Source organism: Ambystoma mexicanum, chromosome 9 (genome assembly GCF_040938575.1).
Source record: "Ambystoma mexicanum isolate Mex_15411 chromosome 9, UKY_AmexF1_1, whole genome shotgun sequence".
Taxonomy (NCBI): Eukaryota; Metazoa; Chordata; class Amphibia; order Caudata; family Ambystomatidae; genus Ambystoma; species Ambystoma mexicanum.
The window spans coordinates 852,906,519-852,922,422 of record NC_090931.1 but is presented as its reverse complement, the minus strand read 5'-3'; the positions used below and the strand labels follow the sequence as shown (position 1 = coordinate 852,922,422).

The window sequence follows — 15,904 nt, the reverse complement described above, 5'->3', positions numbered from 1 at the left end:
GGACAGTTTTCTGAAATTCAAGTGATTGTTGCAGAGTCTGACGTGTAGCAAGAAAGTGAGACAAAAGGCCAGGCCTCTTATGGAGAAATGTTGGCCACCTTTGGAAGCAGATTGACTTTTGAAATACATAGTAGCGTCAAGGCTGAGGATGCAATTTAGCATTTACGTGGTGTAGAGTGTTATTTGGCGTGGTGGTAGGGGATCGGCCAAATCGACTGAGGCAAAGCCCTCTAACAAAAATGAGCTTGTGTTGAAAGCCCATGGAAGGATTTGAGAGCTATTATGTTGTAGATTTCGGGTCTTGATTTTGCAGCCTGATTTACACCGGAGAAGGGGGCAGTTTAGACCAGTTTAGGAGCATGCGATTGACATACAATGACATGCTTATCAATAACGCTACTATCCTTTTCTTATCTTTTTTTTCCTTGTAGACATGTTAGTATATCTTCAGACTGCAGCATTTCACAATCCTGTAAATGTATCTTTCTGAGGTGAACTGCTCACCCAAAGATGGCTCCTAATGCCGTTCCTGATTTGCGTGAGTCAGAACTGGGTCGAACAAGGTTGCCAGCTTGGAGACTAGTTTTGCACTTGAAGTTATGAATAATGGCCCCCAGTTTCCAGTTCTATTTTTAACCATTGACTTTATCCTGTCTAGCAGTGAATGTCTTGAAAACACATCCAATTTCTTGAAATGTGTAACTTCATTTGTACATTTATTCATTTATTTCATTTGTAAAGCACACATACAACCCAGAGACATTGAGCCGCTGTTGCAGGTACAAGTCAAGAGCATACTTTGTTATGCAATTGTTTTTTTTAGTCATGAAACAATAAGGGTGGCCTGGGAGCAGTTACAATTGTAGCCCAATTACAAGATTGAAAGTCATAACTAATCAGCAACACGGGCATTATCAGTACAGTTACAATCGTAACACAATTAGGAAATTGAGAGGCATTACCAAGCATGTAAAGGGTATCGTAAGGAGGACAGGGCGAACATTGTTTGATGGTTCTGGGGTGTACATGTGGTGTTGCATGTTTAGGCCAACAGCTGAGTTTTGAGAGCTTTCCCAGAGATTCAATAGGATTTCGCAGCCCTCAAGGTGGCTGGGAGGTCGTTCCAGAGTTTTGCTGCAAGGTAGGGGAGGCTTGAGCCTCCGGCTTTGCATCTTTTTATTTTGGGCACAACCAGTCGATCAGTGTAGGGGTTCCTAGTAGGCCTTCATGAGTGAGCTTTAGTGATTCTTTGGGGGATGTATTGTGGGGCTGTATTGGAGAGGCACTTGTGGGTGGTGAAAAGTGTTTTAAAGGTGATGCGCTCCTGGATGGGGAGCCAATCTGCATCCCTTCTAGCTTTAGAGATATGCTCTCTTTTTGGGAAATGGAGGGCTGCTCTAAAGGCATTGTTTTGTACGACTTGTAGTTTCTTGATATTTCCAGTGGAGGTGCCTGTGAAGAGGACATTACAGTAATCAATCATAGAGCCAATGATGGCACGGGCGATTTTGAGGCAGTTATTTTTGGAGAGGAAGGGTCTGGTTGTGTTGAGGGCCTTAGTAGCATAGGCTGCAGAACAGGCAATGGCGCTTACTTGTCTTTACCGAGGTTGAGACAGGAAACTGGCAATTGTCAATCAGGAAGGCCCTGAAACTATTGTTGAAGGATTTGCGTGCATTTGGTGAACCAACAATTAGTATTTCTGTTTTATCGCTGTTGAGACATAGATGATTAGCTGCCATCCATGCCTGTATGGTTGAGTAAATGTTGTTGAGTGTGGTTGAGTCATCTGCTTAGTTACCTGAGAGTGGGATCAGAATTTGAGTATCATTGGCATAGTTGGTGTAGTCTATGCTAAGTGAGTCTGAGATGTTGAAGAGTGGCCTTGTGAAAATGTTGTAAAGGGTAGCAGTGATACAGGAACCTTGAGGTACGTCACAGCTAATGGGCGAAGGTCGAGGCCTTAGCTGTCTCTGAGAAGACCCTCATGACCCTACCTTACAGGAAGGATGCAATTCAGGCAATGGCAGGTGGAGAGAAATTAGCATTACCTTCATCCTTGATCTCATCTAGCTGATTCTTCAGGTCGAGAAGGGCCGAATCGGTCCCATGCCCTGGGCGGAAGCCGGATTGCCGCATACCAAGGATTTTGTGTCCTCCAGGGACTGCTGAACTTACAGGTATGCTCCGCAGTCTAGGATTTTTAGTAGGAAGGGGATAGTGGTGATTGACCTATAGTTGGATGGAATGGCTGGGTCGTCTAGAGATGCCATTGTTAGGAGAGGGAGGACCCATGCTTCTGTGAGGCTGGTTGGTACTGTGCTGTTTGCGAAAGATGCGGTAATAAAGGCTGTGATTACCGGGGTAAGCACCTCTGTGCAATCTTTGATGAGAGAGGCAGGGCATACATTGCCTTTGCATTTGGACGGTTTCAGGCTTTTGACCAGCTTAAGGGCTTCTTTTTCAGAAAGGTCTCTGAAGAAGAACTGGGTGGTGGTGGGGGAGAAGGGGGGAGGAGTGCAGCTGATACTAGTGGTTGTGGGATGTTTGGTGAAGGTAGCTTGTTGAGAGCAGATTTTCGAGTTCAGGGTCTGCTATGTCTTTAGTGATGGTGGTAGGAGGTTGGGCAGGAGATGCAAGTTCTCTGAAGATGGAGAACATTTCTTTTACATCAGAGTTGGCATTGCTGATTCTAGAGTTGAAGGACTTCGATTTTGCTGCAATAGTGGCAGATTTGTAGAGTTTGGATATATTGTTGAACTCCTTTTTCAGACAGTCAGAGGGATTCTTTAGCCAGGTAAACTGGGCCTGCCATTTGTGTGTGCACAGTTCATAAAGGTCAGGGGTAAACCACGAGTTTGAGTGTCTGACTGTTTTAGATTTGTGAGGAGCTAGGGGTGCTATGGTATTCACAGCGCTAGACAGGATCCACTAAGGAATTTATGTTGGATTAGGCCTGGACTGTTGAGAAAGGGTAGGATGTTGTCTCTGGTGAGCTTCCGAGAACTTGTGTTACCGCTGGGGGGAGAGGGTTGAGTGTGGTTTTGGGTTTATAGGGTTGAGGGATGGAGAAGTATATGATGTGGTGGTCAGACCAGGGACAAGGTGTGTTGGCGCTGATGGACACATTGCAATTGTGGTCGGCGATCCATTCTAATGTGTGTCCTTTACTGTGGGTGGGATTAGTAATGCGCTGGCAAAAATCTAGGGTGTCAAGAGTGTCAGAGAGTGAGCTTGCTTGGGTATCAATTTGGTCATCTAAACCTAGATTAAGGTCCCATAACATGATGATTCTGGAGGAGGCTTTTAGATGATCCTGGAGGATGTGAAGTAGGTTTGACCCGAAGTTGTGGGGAGGGCCAGAAGGGCGGTAGATGAGGTGGAAGGTGAAGGTGCAAGTGGGTGATGCTGAAAATTTAAGTGATAGCAGGTCGGTGTTGCTTTCAAAGGGGTGTTGCACTGTTTGAGGGACAGGGAGTCTCTGGCTTTCAAGGCAACGCCACCTCCTCTTAGAGATGGTCTGTCACTCCAGAAGATGGTGTACACAGAGGGCAAAGCTAAGGATAAGGCTGGGCCACTTCCCTCATGAAGCCAGGTCTCACAAACGGCTAGGGCGTTGAGGTTGTGTTTAGTGATAAGGTTGCTGATGTCAAGTGCGTGGGCCGGCAATGAGCGAGCATTGATGATGGCGTAAGAAAGTAGTGGTTGAATCAGTGTGATGGGGTGGGTAGCCCTGTGGAGGCATCCTGTAGGGTGGATATTTGGCATTGGTGTAGGGAGGGATGTTGGTGTCTCTGTGGAGGTATGTTTGACATGGTAATGCTGCATTATTTCTAGTAGTATGTTGGATATTATGGGTGATGGTGGATTATGAGTGGTGGGCGAGAGAGGTTGCATGGAGGTGTGGTGTTGGGAGGAGGTGCAAGTGGCTCGTCCTCAGGGTGCCAGCTGGGGATGGAAGATGATGTGCAGTGTTCTGCTTGGGACTAACAAAGAAGTTGGGGCCGAGAAGAGGGCAGGGCCGGGGCAGCTTAAGATGAGCGTCGCTGGCCGGTGGATGCCAGGGTTGGTCTTGTGAGTGGCAAGTAGCACAGAGTTAGCCCTCTTGTCCAAGGGACTTAGAACTTGGTGGCAGGCGGATGCCACAAGTGGGCATTGTTTATTGGAGTTAGTGGGAATTCGAAGTGTGCTGTTCCTTAAAGTTAAGAGCTGAGGTGCTGTCATTGAGGGAGTTTTTTCAAAAACGGGAACATAGTCTGCGTTCCCTAACTGCTAAGCTACTGACTGTAGAAGTCAGGGTGGCAAGCATCATGTGATAGGAGCTTTGTGCAGAGTTGATGCAGTGATTGTAGTCTGTAGTAGGAGGCATGAGGAACAACTTACTGTGAGAAGTGTGGCCCTATTCGCGTGGTCTGGGTGCAGCTTGCCTTAGTAGGTGAGCGTGCTTCCAACGGAAGGTCGAGATCAATGTTTGCAGGACTGTGTGTTGCTGTTAGAGTAGAGCAATACTTGAGACAGCTGCAGCATGAAGACAGTTACTTGACCTTTCTAACTGCTGTGTGGTTGCAGTGCGATGCATGCACATGCAAGTGCACCATGGATTGTGGGTGATGTGGTTCCCCAGGCGGGGCTGCTGGACCTAGTACTTTTGCAACTGAAGCGCAGTGGGTAGCGAGCCGGGGCTTTTGGAAAGTAAGGAGAGCCGCGCTCATTTCTCGGACTCGGTGTGCAAGGCGGCTCGGTACTGTGTCGTGAGGGCTGTTGTCGGCGAAGCATCAGTCTGGAGGAAAATATTTGCATCGGCGGGAGCTCGTCTGGGTAGGTACTCTTGGCTGGATGGTCCTTTGCACGGTGAGCGTGCAGGCTTTACAATGACTGCGGCCGGTTGTAGTAAGGTGCTGGGTGGAGGCAGAGGGATTATGCAGTGACAATGAATGCGTATACATTTTTCAACATTTGCTAAATTACTGGCCTGCATACCTTGTAGCGCTTTGTAGCAAGTAACTGAGCATGTGGATCTTGAGCTAGTGGGAAGCTTGGGCAAGTTCACCTTAGGGGGCTGGCGTTTCAATGGCAAAATAATGGTAGCGAGTGCTGGCTGCACGGTAGATGGATCAGCAGCTTGCACTGTAATGGTCTGTAAGGCAGTGCTTGTCACGGCCCTCTGTCTCTTTAAGACGGAGACAGGGCTTGTGAGGAAGTCACGTGACTCGTGACAAGAAGGGGAGGAGTTTGGGGGGAGTAAAGTTAGTGACGTCTTATGAGTTAATAAAGTAAGACGTGTTCCATCAAGCTGGTGTGCGGTCCATTTCTTTACAAGGGCGCTCCGGCCTAAAATCTGGCGGCGAAGGTCCATTTCTTTACAAGGACGCTCTGGCCTAACAGTGCTAGGCTGACTCAATGTAGGTATAACTAGGGGTTTGTCCTACCCTCTATGGATCAAAGGAATGCAAAAATAATTAAAGTGCAAACTGACTCAATGCAAGAGCATGTAGCGCTGAGGACACAATGGCGTAGGGAGTGTTCTAGTACTCAGCGCTTGAATTTGCGAGCACCAGGGTGGTTTGAATAGTGTTGTTGTATGAATATGCGTGGATACTAGATTTCTCGCTGGGAGAGCGCTTGCACGCCTCAGCCTTGTGAAGACCGCATGGCAGGGCATGTTCTTTGTAATCTCCCTGCGCATAACGTTGAGCGGCAGCAATGCCGCTAGCCGGTTTCAGGTAACTGCTCAAGATAGGCAAAGGGATCGATGATTGGCATGTGAAGTGGGCGTAGCGTGATGCGATGACAGTTATGGGTTTGATTCTGCTAAACTGAAACACTTTGCAATCTAGCGGCAGTTTAGCATCGCGCAACAATAATGCATTTGAAAGGGTGCCTATTTCTTGTAGTTGAGTGTGTGCAACGTAACTCACTGAATGTGCATTACATATAAGAGCGGGATTTGGCGATCTGCTAGGGGGTTATAAAGGGAGGTAATAACAGCAGTGCGAGAGTGTATGTTGATTTACAATGACATTTCTAACAGCACTTATACATATGGAGTTTGCTTTTTGGGCACATTGGGCTACAGTCTTTAGTCCAAAAATTGTTCCATGGGTCAGTACCTAATGCGAAGCATGGCTAACTTTGCGTTCAATGCAGCTGAGACGGGCGGAGACTGCTGGTAGAAGCCTTGAGTGTTGGCCTTCTGTGGGGGCTGGCTTCACCTGCCGGCACAGGGTGTTAGCTGCTTCAAGCTGGTCCACTAGCCAATCATGCTTCTGCAGGTCCAGGGCAGCCTGGGAGCCTGGTGTGCACTGAGGCACGGTGGCGGCCATCTTAGATGTTCTTGGAATGCCTCTGAATTCAGTGCTTCTTCCAGGGCTTGTGGGGTTGCAAGTCTCCCTGTAAGGAAGGGGGACCTGTCTCACAATGAGAACGGCGGAGACTGCTGGTAGAGGCCTTGAGTGTTGGCCTTCTGTGGGGGCCGGCTTTGCCTGCTGGCGCAGAGGGTTGGTTGCTTCAAGCTGGTCCACCAGCCAATCATGGTGGTTTAGGCCCAGGGCAGCCTGGGAGCCTGGTGTGCACCGAGGCACTGTGCAGCCATCTTAGATGCTCTTGAAATGCCTCTTAATTCAGTGCTTCTTCCAGGGCTGGTGGGGTTGCAGGTCTCCCTGTAAAGAAGGGGACCTGTCTCACAATGAGACTAGCAGAGACTGCTGATAGAGTCCTTGAGTGTTGGCCTTCTGTGGGTATATATAAGCTTTTTAGTGCACACTTGTAAATAGTAGTAAAACCAACATTTCCAGAAACTCTGCTGCCAGCAGAAACAATTATGCCTGCACAAAAACAGTCTTTCAATAGCAGGGGGTGTCTCATCCTTGTGTAGGGGGGTGAAGTCCATAGGTTAAAGGCAAAATGGATCCCTCCCTCAACAACCCTCTTTTCCCTTTATCCTCTTCCATGTGTTTCCTCTTGTCCAGGTTATGAGTTCCATTAGTCTGAAACCTTTCCCTAACACCCAGCGCCAACGTCAGCTGCCCATCCCATATCGGACAAAAAGCTCAACACAATGTGTCTCTGGCACAGCTCGTGATATTCTTGGCTCTGAGCTTGACTTTCCCATTTGTGTGTTTTTCGACTAAAGTAAATACGGAGCAATTCTTGTAACTTGCCAGCGCTGGGAAGGTTGCAGGTTGGAGCAGGACTGGAACCCGCATTGTCCTCCAGGCACCTGCCTTACCCCAGTCCGGATCCCAAGAGGTGGCGATGAGTCATCCCGGCAGCCGGCCAGACTTTCCTGTTCCCCTGGATTCGGTGAAACAGATTCTCACGTTCTGCTGCCCGATCCCTCTCAATCGGATTTGGTTAACTCTTTCAACCCTTGGTGTTCATCAGAGGGGACCCTGCCCTCAACAATGCTAAGCCGGGACGGCACTGAGACTTTGCAAGATGCACACACATCCAAAGTGTTTGCTGCTGCTCAGGGATGGCGGGAGAATTGTGCCTGGACTCTTTTCAGAAGCTGAGGAAAGAGAAGGAGCAACCCCAAATAAGGTCCAGGCACGCGAGCTGTGTTAGGGTCTAGTGAGGCTGGTGGCAATTGAGTACTCAGGAGATCTGATATTCAATTGTAACATCGCTGCTTTACCAAAGGTATAGTATCTCTACAGAGATCACTTCATCACCTTTTGTTAAGTTCCCACTTCTTCGAAACAAATGATGAGCACCTCACCCCCTTGCTTCGCCATTGGCATTAAAGAAGACGTGACAGATTGGCCCTCTTCCGCAAACCAGGTAGACATAAGCTGTGTAAGCATGCTTAGAGGGAAGCCAGCCCCACTGAGTTTACTAGAAGTGATGGCAAAGCACCAGGAAGTGGACCTAAGTAATATTGACAACCATTGGCTGCCTATTCACCAATCCGTGCACTGCCTTCTTCGGCCAGTAGGGCTAATGTCTCATAGGTGGTGTATGAAATGTATTGGCCGATATATTGATTGCTTTCTCAGTGCAACGCGTGTCCAAGGTTCAACTTGGCCTCTTGAGTCATTTTGCCCTCAGAGCCTGTTTGGATAACTTCTGTGAGAGCTGGTAAATAGGGTGCCGTGCTTCGATCTCTGAAAAGCGGGGCATTAGAGGTTCGGCTGAGGTTTTATTTATCACCCAATTGTAAAATGTGACTTGCCAAAATGTAGGGGGGTGGGGAAACTTTGTGAACAGCTTTAAACTGCCATGAATTCTTATAGAAAATGTGTTGGAGGTCCTCTACGCGTAAAGAGAACAAAAACGAAGTCCAGGTACCCTGTCTGTCAACACCAGTGTCTTGCAATATCCCATTAATGAAAACCCTACTAAATTGTACTTCTTCTTATAGCCATCTGATGCTGGGTTGCCAGAGCCCAGCTTATTCTGTTGTGGACCAACTGACTCCTTATAAAGTATACGTCCTAGTGCAATTGTCACCTTTACCTGACTGTCCTCTCTTGTTTACAATTCTAAAACACTTAATTGACTAATCTGACCTTCTTTTCAACATCCAGAAATTAACTCATTCGTGAATAATCCTACTTCAAGGCTGGATTGTCAGACTGTATTTCACAATAGTTATACTGCAGTTCAATCAGACTACCATTTTGTATCTTTGCTTGGACAAAGCATACTTTTTAATGAAACTAAATACACTATATACAAATACAAAAGTTCCAGAAGTTCCAGTTTAGAGGAAAATAAGTAGAGCTCCTAAGAGATGAAGCAGACTGGCATATATAAAATCAGAAGGTTTGCCCTCAGTATGGTGCCATTGAATGTTCAGAAGGACTGGTGCAGAATCTGTCAACATGGCGAGCTCATAAATTCACTAATATCACTCCCCTCGTTATCAAATGTTGACTTCTTCCAAGGCCTGCTTCTCAATGGGTTTGATTTCTTAGTCTAGTCACATTACTGAGAGTTAGAAACGCTCACCACATTCTCCTTTTTGTATAAATTTATCATTAATTTGCTGCTAGTCCCATTTAAATGCTGCAAAAATACTGCTCTCTAAATACATTACCCACAAAGGCACACATCTATGTTCTGTCATATGATCGCTTCATGAGCCACTCATAACAAAAGGCTTAAATAAGAACTGTGAGCCATATCCTGATTGAAGGCCTACTTATTCCGTGTTAATTAAATTGACTCACTTTGATGCTTCAAAATTCCTTGGATCAGGTTAAAAAAGAAGCAACTCAGAATCACTCTTGACTTGAACCAACAGATGGCTATTTGATTGACACAGACAACCTACTCCTTACTATTCCTTCTCTTTCCATTGTTAAGTCTGAGTTACTCATAGTGACTTATTTGTGAATCCAATACTCCTCTCCAGGTTTAGTCTTGGGTAAATCAGAGTTACGGATAGTAACTTCTTTAATAATTGAATACCTCTCTCTCCAGGTTTAGTCTTTGTTAAGTCAGAGTTACTAAACTTCTTTGTCAATCGAATCACACTCTCCAGGTTTAGTCAAGGGCAAGCCAGTTACTCATAGTAAATTATTTGTGAACCCACCCCATGTGTCCAGAGTCAATTCGCTGTGCAGCCTTTTGAAATTAGTTGTAGTATCCTATGATTTCATCACATCTGTCACTGGACTGGATCTGTTATGGTATGTTAAAGGATATTTGTACTGTGCACTGTCAGCACCGGAGTGGGCCCCTGGCGTTCTGGCAGATCTGAAAAGAAAGAGGGTAGGGTAAGTTAGTACTGAGTGGGAGGAAAGAGCAAGAAGTTGGGATGTGCTGTTGGCAGTTTCAGTTCGGTTTACACCGTTTGCTGAGCTTAGGTGTGTTTTTTTGGTTGGTAGCCTTCATGTGCTGTTGTGCGAGGCTACATGTGGTTTGTTTTGTTGTTGCAGTGTAGTAAAGTGTATGTAGTTGTTTGTGCTCTAGAGGTATGGTTGTGTTAATTCACAGTTTGAGCGGTGTTCACAGAGGGGTGTATTTTTGTTTACTAGTAGGGGTGGTAAGTGGCATCACTATCTAGATGGGGCGCATGTTGATATCCACAAATCCATCTAGATGTGACACAGGCTAATCTTCACAATTATGTTTAGATGTGAGGCAAGTTAATATTCACAATTCTGTCTGGATGTGATGCAAGCTAATATTCACAATTCTGTCTGGATGTGATGCTAGCTAATATTCACAATTCTGTCTAGATGTGGCACATACTAATCTTCACAATTCTGTTTTAGATTTGATGCAAGCTAATATTCACAATTCTGTCTGGATGTGATGCTAGCTAATATTCACAATTCTGTCTGGATGTGATGCAAGCTAATATTCACAATTCTGTCTGGATGTGATGCAAGCTAATATTCACAATTCTGTCTGGATGTGATGCTAGCTAATATTCACAATTCTGTCTGGATGTGATGCAAGCTAATATTCACAATTCTGTCTGGATGTGATGCTAGCTAATATTCACAATTCTGTCTAGATGTGGCACATACTAATCTTCACAATTCTGTTTTAGATGTGATGCAAACTAATATTCACAATTCTGTCTGGATGTGATGCAAGCTAATATTCACAATTCGGTCTGGATGTGATGCAAGCTAATATTCACAATTATATCTAGAACAATTCTGTCTAAATGTGACACAAGCTAATATTCACAATTCTGTGTAGGCGTGACACGGGCTAATCCTCACAATTCTGTCTAGATGAGACACAGGCTAATCCTCACAGTTCTGTCCAGATGTGACGCAAACTAATATTCACAATTCTACTCAATCCATAACTGCCCAAAATGTAAACTGTGTCTGACTATGCAATTGGCTTGATGCAAAGTAGGGTAATCTTACATTGAGGCTAGAATCAGAAAGGCTACTTTATACAAGTGGGTAAATGCCGACTATGGCTGATAAGCAACAATGAGGCTGAGTGCCTGGGCAGTAGGATATTGGGTAATGAGACGTGTGGGGTAGTTAATGGAGATCAGTAATGGCTTCCTCAATATTCTTTTCAACAAATACCATCTGTAGTATTGTGGTAAAAAAAAAGTTGTAAAAATAATCGGCCAAAAAACCTTCTGCAAAGTTGCACTCGAGAAAAGTGAGGACTACACTGGAGTTGGTGGGCTGTCCCATTAGTGTACATTTTTTCTGAAGGGTCTATTTTTGAAGCACTCAGATTTCGTTATGAGAATTGTCTGCTACTTTCGTATCTCTTTCAGGGTACTTCCTGCCTCTCTGTTTCTCTCACGCGCCCTTTTTTCACTTATTTGCCGCGTGCTTTCCCTTTCATTGTTCCTGTGCCATCCATCACTTAGGTTGTTTTGCTATGCTAATATTCAGCATTTCGGGTAACCACATGGTTTCCTACTAATGCATTTGTTGTATGCACAGTATCCCTATTTGAGTGGGCCACGGTTGTGTGGTGATAGTGGAGCATAACATAAATCAAAATGTTTTAGTAGGGCCTGGCCGTGAGTTCCACTTGGAGATTATGTCCAGTGGGGTGACTTCCAGTGTTTTGGCTGATGCTACTCTTTTAAAACTCTTGCCTCTTTGCTTTCACAGTTGGCAAGCCGCACAAGTGCAACTACTGTGGCCGCAGCTACAAGCAACGCAGCTCGTTGGAGGAGCATAAGGAACGCTGCCACAACTATCTGCAAAACGTGGGCATGGAGGCTTCTGGCCAGGGCTTGGTCCACCACGGTAGGTCTGATATCGCTTCACGGGAGGGGAGGGGTAGGCTGTTCTTACGTGGGCATGGAGGCTTCTGGCCAGGGCTTAGTCCACCATGATAGGCCTGATATCGCTTCACTGGAGGGGAGGGGTAGGCTGTTCTTGCATGGTCATGGAGGCTTCTGGCCAGGGCTTGGTCTACCATTGTAGGTCTCATATCGCTTCACGGGAGGGCAGGGGTAGGCTGTTCTTACGTGGGCATGGAGGTTTCTGGCCAGGGCTTGGTCCACCACGGTAGGTCTGATATCGCTTCACGGGAGGGGAGGGGTAGGCTGTTCTTGCGTGGTCATGGAGGCTTCTGGCCAGGGATTCGTCTACCATTGTAGGTCTCATATCGCTTCACGGGAGGGGAGGGGTAGGCTGTTCTTACGTGGGCATGGAGGCTTCTGGCCAGGGCTTGTTCCACCATGAAATGTCTGATATTGCTTCACGGGAGGGGAGGAGTAGGCTGTTCTTACTTGGGCATGGAGGCTTCTGGCCAGGGCTTGGTCCACCAGGGTAGGTCTGATATAGCTTCACGGGAGGGGAGGGGTAGGCTGTTCTTACTCGTCCTTCTAGCTTTGTTTCCTTGACTTTCTATTCAACTCCAACTGGGAAACTCATGAACGCACACACCATCTCAGCAACATCACTCTTCACATATGCTTTTCCTTATATCTTCCATCACCTCTCTTTCCTTTGAAGACTTCAGGAATGAGTTACTTTGTCGTTGAGGTCCCCGTATAAGTCCTGATGAAATAGCATGTGAATACCTGCAAATGTGTCTCCCGTTCATGGATGAAACCACAATTGGTGAGGCATGGCCCAAATAGAAAGAAAATGGCGGCACAGTGTCCTGTACCCCATAGCCCTCCTCCTTCTGGCCCATACTCTGAAATGATTGCATACATTTCAAACAATGACAGTGAAGGAGAAATGGAAGCCTGTACCGGTAGGCTCATCCACTGCAGAGGGATGGCTGTAACGGGTGTCAGGTTGAGCCGTGCCTAGCAAGAGTCGCCATCTGGGGCCAGCTTGTGCTCGAGGAGACAAGGTGTAGGGGAATGCCTTTTCCAGGTTACTGCATATGTGAGAACTTTACTATGTCAACCAACCGAACATGTGCCCATATCCGTACTTGGCAAACCATTTTCATACCTTAGCCGTACCAAATTATAATCCCTGCATATGCAACACCTGCCTAATTTCAGCATACCTAGTCAGTTTGATGAGTAACAAAGCACATATTTTCAGTTTTTATATGGCACTTTATACTGCTGTTTAGTTTATTTCTAAGTGCTACCAATGTTGGCAGGTAAGAGTTAAAAGTCCTACACTGCATCTCGGTTCAGCATTCCAGCATTTCTTCACCTCTGCCTTTGACCTTTCCATTACAAGCTCTGATTGACAGAGCTAGACGGGGATGGCAATTACTGACATGGAGGGCCCTCAAGCCTGAGGGCAGGGGTTGCACCACGTACCCTATGCCCATACCCCACACGAGTACCCTTTCAATGTCTGATTAGAAGGATCGCCCATAGTTAGCGTCACTCTGCTCATTTTCAGGGATACAGCACAGCGTTACCGCAAATAAGCTCCAACTGGCTCTCCAATCTAAAATGAAACTAGCGGTGAGGTTCTGCAGCTGCACATTATTACGATGACAGTTGATGTGCGACTGGATATGGCCACGCGAGCCAGGGTAACTTGGATGGGTGTCTCAATGAATCCACGTTAAGGGCCTTTCTCCGCTGCAAAGGTGAAGAAATACTGAGTTTGGCAATCACCACTGGTTGCGTGGCCACCAGAATAGCCATGATATAGTAGTTTGGTGTTAACATTCTTTATAATTTCTCAGAAACATAGTCCCGCTCCAGTTACTTGTTTTCGTGTGACCAGCGACAGCCAGAGAATTTTTCATGTGGTTGGGCCTACGTTTTGTCCTATATTTGCCACACATTAGCACAGTGAGTGGGCCTAAAACCCACTCCTGGGGATTTGAGGGGGTTCTCCTCCAAGACAGTTTTTAAATGCACCAATATGGTTCAATATAGTACCTTTCATGGCTCAATATTTGGGTGAAATTAGATTGTATGGAAGTCATAGGTTTTACAAGCGGTTCTGTAGAAGACACATGAAGTCTTAAAATATTTCAGATGACAGGTCCCATTGCCACTAGACTTGCCTCTATGTCACTCTCACTGTCCCCAGTTTTTCCCCAATTTGACTCTCAATTCCTGTTCTGGCTCAATATCACAATCATTGCCACCATGCTACCTCATGCACACGTGTGTTTTCAAAGTTCTGCCCATGCCACTCCCATTGCCCAAGATCCGACACATTTCACCATTGCCCCACTTCTCTTCCAGTGGGTCTCCCATCCCCCCCCCCATTACTCCCCATTCTCCCTCTGTTGGCCTGGATTGTGCCCATGTCTCCCTCGCTGCCCCAGACGTGCCTCTAACATCAATTCTATTGCCCACCGTTTTGCGCCACTCATCGTCTGTGTAGATGTTGGGTAGAGGTAAACTTAGATATCATTTGTAAAGACTTGGAAACGTAGTAACCATGGACACCGTCTTCATGACGGTGAGAAAGATAGACTGGGGCATAGAGTTGATATGGAGGGAGTCTTGCTGCTCATCTTCGTGGAGGTGAGCGACAAAACACAATGGACAAGCTTGGTGTTCCAGTGGGCTAGAGCAGAGAGAGAAACGGAAAGAGGCAAAGACTGACCCTGGGTACGTACATCAGGAGGGTGGGTGCAGGGGATGGCATAGCCAAAGGAAGTGAAAAGTGAAGGCTCAGCAGTGAAGACTCAAGGGATCCAGGAGAGAGCCGTGCTACCAATGTCCTCCGGACCTGGGTCGTTAGGGTTATAGGACAATACCTTGATGGATTGATTTATAAACAGGCCAATGCCCCTGAAGGACCAATTCGACTGTGGCAATCACGCCTGGACAGTCTAGGTCTCAAACTGACAATGACGTCTCTACCGCCATGTACATACACTGTAGGCATACCTCTCAACTCACACGGCCACCCACCCACCATGGAGTCAGTTCATAAACAATGGGCAGCCCTCGTCCAGTCAATAGATGCCAATGGACCCTCTCCTGCTACATATGATTCCACCCAGCAGGGCAACTCATAAAGGTGAGCAGTATGCAGTAGGTGGGCCTGTGGATCAATATACACCCGGTACATACAACATGGGATGGTCTGCAGATCTCACATTGAGTTGCTGCATATAGACAGTGTGTGTTTTGAGGTGCATTCCTTAGCCCCCAGCATAGAAGCAGTGGGTGGTCTTATACATTCCTCTTTAAGTTCTTGTAGGAAGGCATTAGGGAGGTCTGTGAAGGTCACTTTAAGCCAACTCACATATGATAGGTTATTTATAAGGCCGGGAATCGAACCTGTGGTGCTCTGTGTCGTCTTGCTTCCAAGGCGAGCACGTTGCCCCTGAGCTATCTTCCCGAGACATAGGCAAAAGGCTGATTTGTGAATATCCCTTTACACCCCTACAAATGAGAAGCGGGAGACTCAGCAGACCTCACTTCATTCTGCTGCATGTAGGCGGTATCAGGTATGGCACGCCTGAGTTGCTCTTTATACTGATGTAAATAGGACGTGTGTAGCGGGGTGTTCCGGGGGGTATGTGTAGCTAGCTAGTGGCAATCCCCTGTACATAGCCAGTCTCTGGGTCTTCATTCATCCATGCCTAGGCAGTCAATGGATCTGTTGATCTTTTTAACCTCATGCATTTAGGCAGTCCATGGATCTGTTGATCTCTTTTTGAGACCCTCAGTATTGGCCCTGGGTGGGAGAAGGATGGTTGGATAATTGGACGGATGGACGGCTGGATGGAAGGATGGACGAAGGAACAGAAGGATGGGTGTTTGGGGGCACACGGGTAGGTATAGTTAGGATACACCGGGCTGGATGGGGGGTGCAGTGGGCAAGATCCGTGATGGTAAAAGCCTGGCCTAGGGCGGGGGATGGAGAGGTCTGTTCAGGTAAGGCGTTACTCAGGAGGTGCGTGTGATCCAGACACACAACCCCTAACCCACATGAGGCACCAGATCTGGGCAGGTAATGCCTGCCTCTGGGAGTTGGCCAAGTCTGCTGTGGTTGCGCCCAGGTGAAGGGGCGTTCCGGGGGTCTGCAGATAGCACCAGACCCAAACGGGGTGCCACATCTGA

At 46.8% G+C, this 15,904-nt stretch overlaps 1 protein-coding gene across 9 annotated transcripts in view; it reads left to right on the top strand.

The window, feature by feature from the left end:
- IKZF2 (IKAROS family zinc finger 2) overlaps window positions 1–15,904 on the top strand; it is a 203,926-nt gene that overhangs the window by 170,269 nt on the left and 17,753 nt on the right. For 8 of the 9 annotated variants that reach the window (XM_069615922.1, XM_069615927.1, XM_069615923.1 and 5 more), the window contains one exon: window positions 11,553–11,690. In XM_069615922.1, coding sequence (XP_069472023.1) covers window positions 11,553–11,690 — 138 coding nt within the window. Of the gene's footprint in view, window positions 1–11,552; window positions 11,691–11,918; window positions 11,955–15,904 lie in introns of those variants that run through there. The other variant, XM_069615928.1, reaches the window with a different exon arrangement.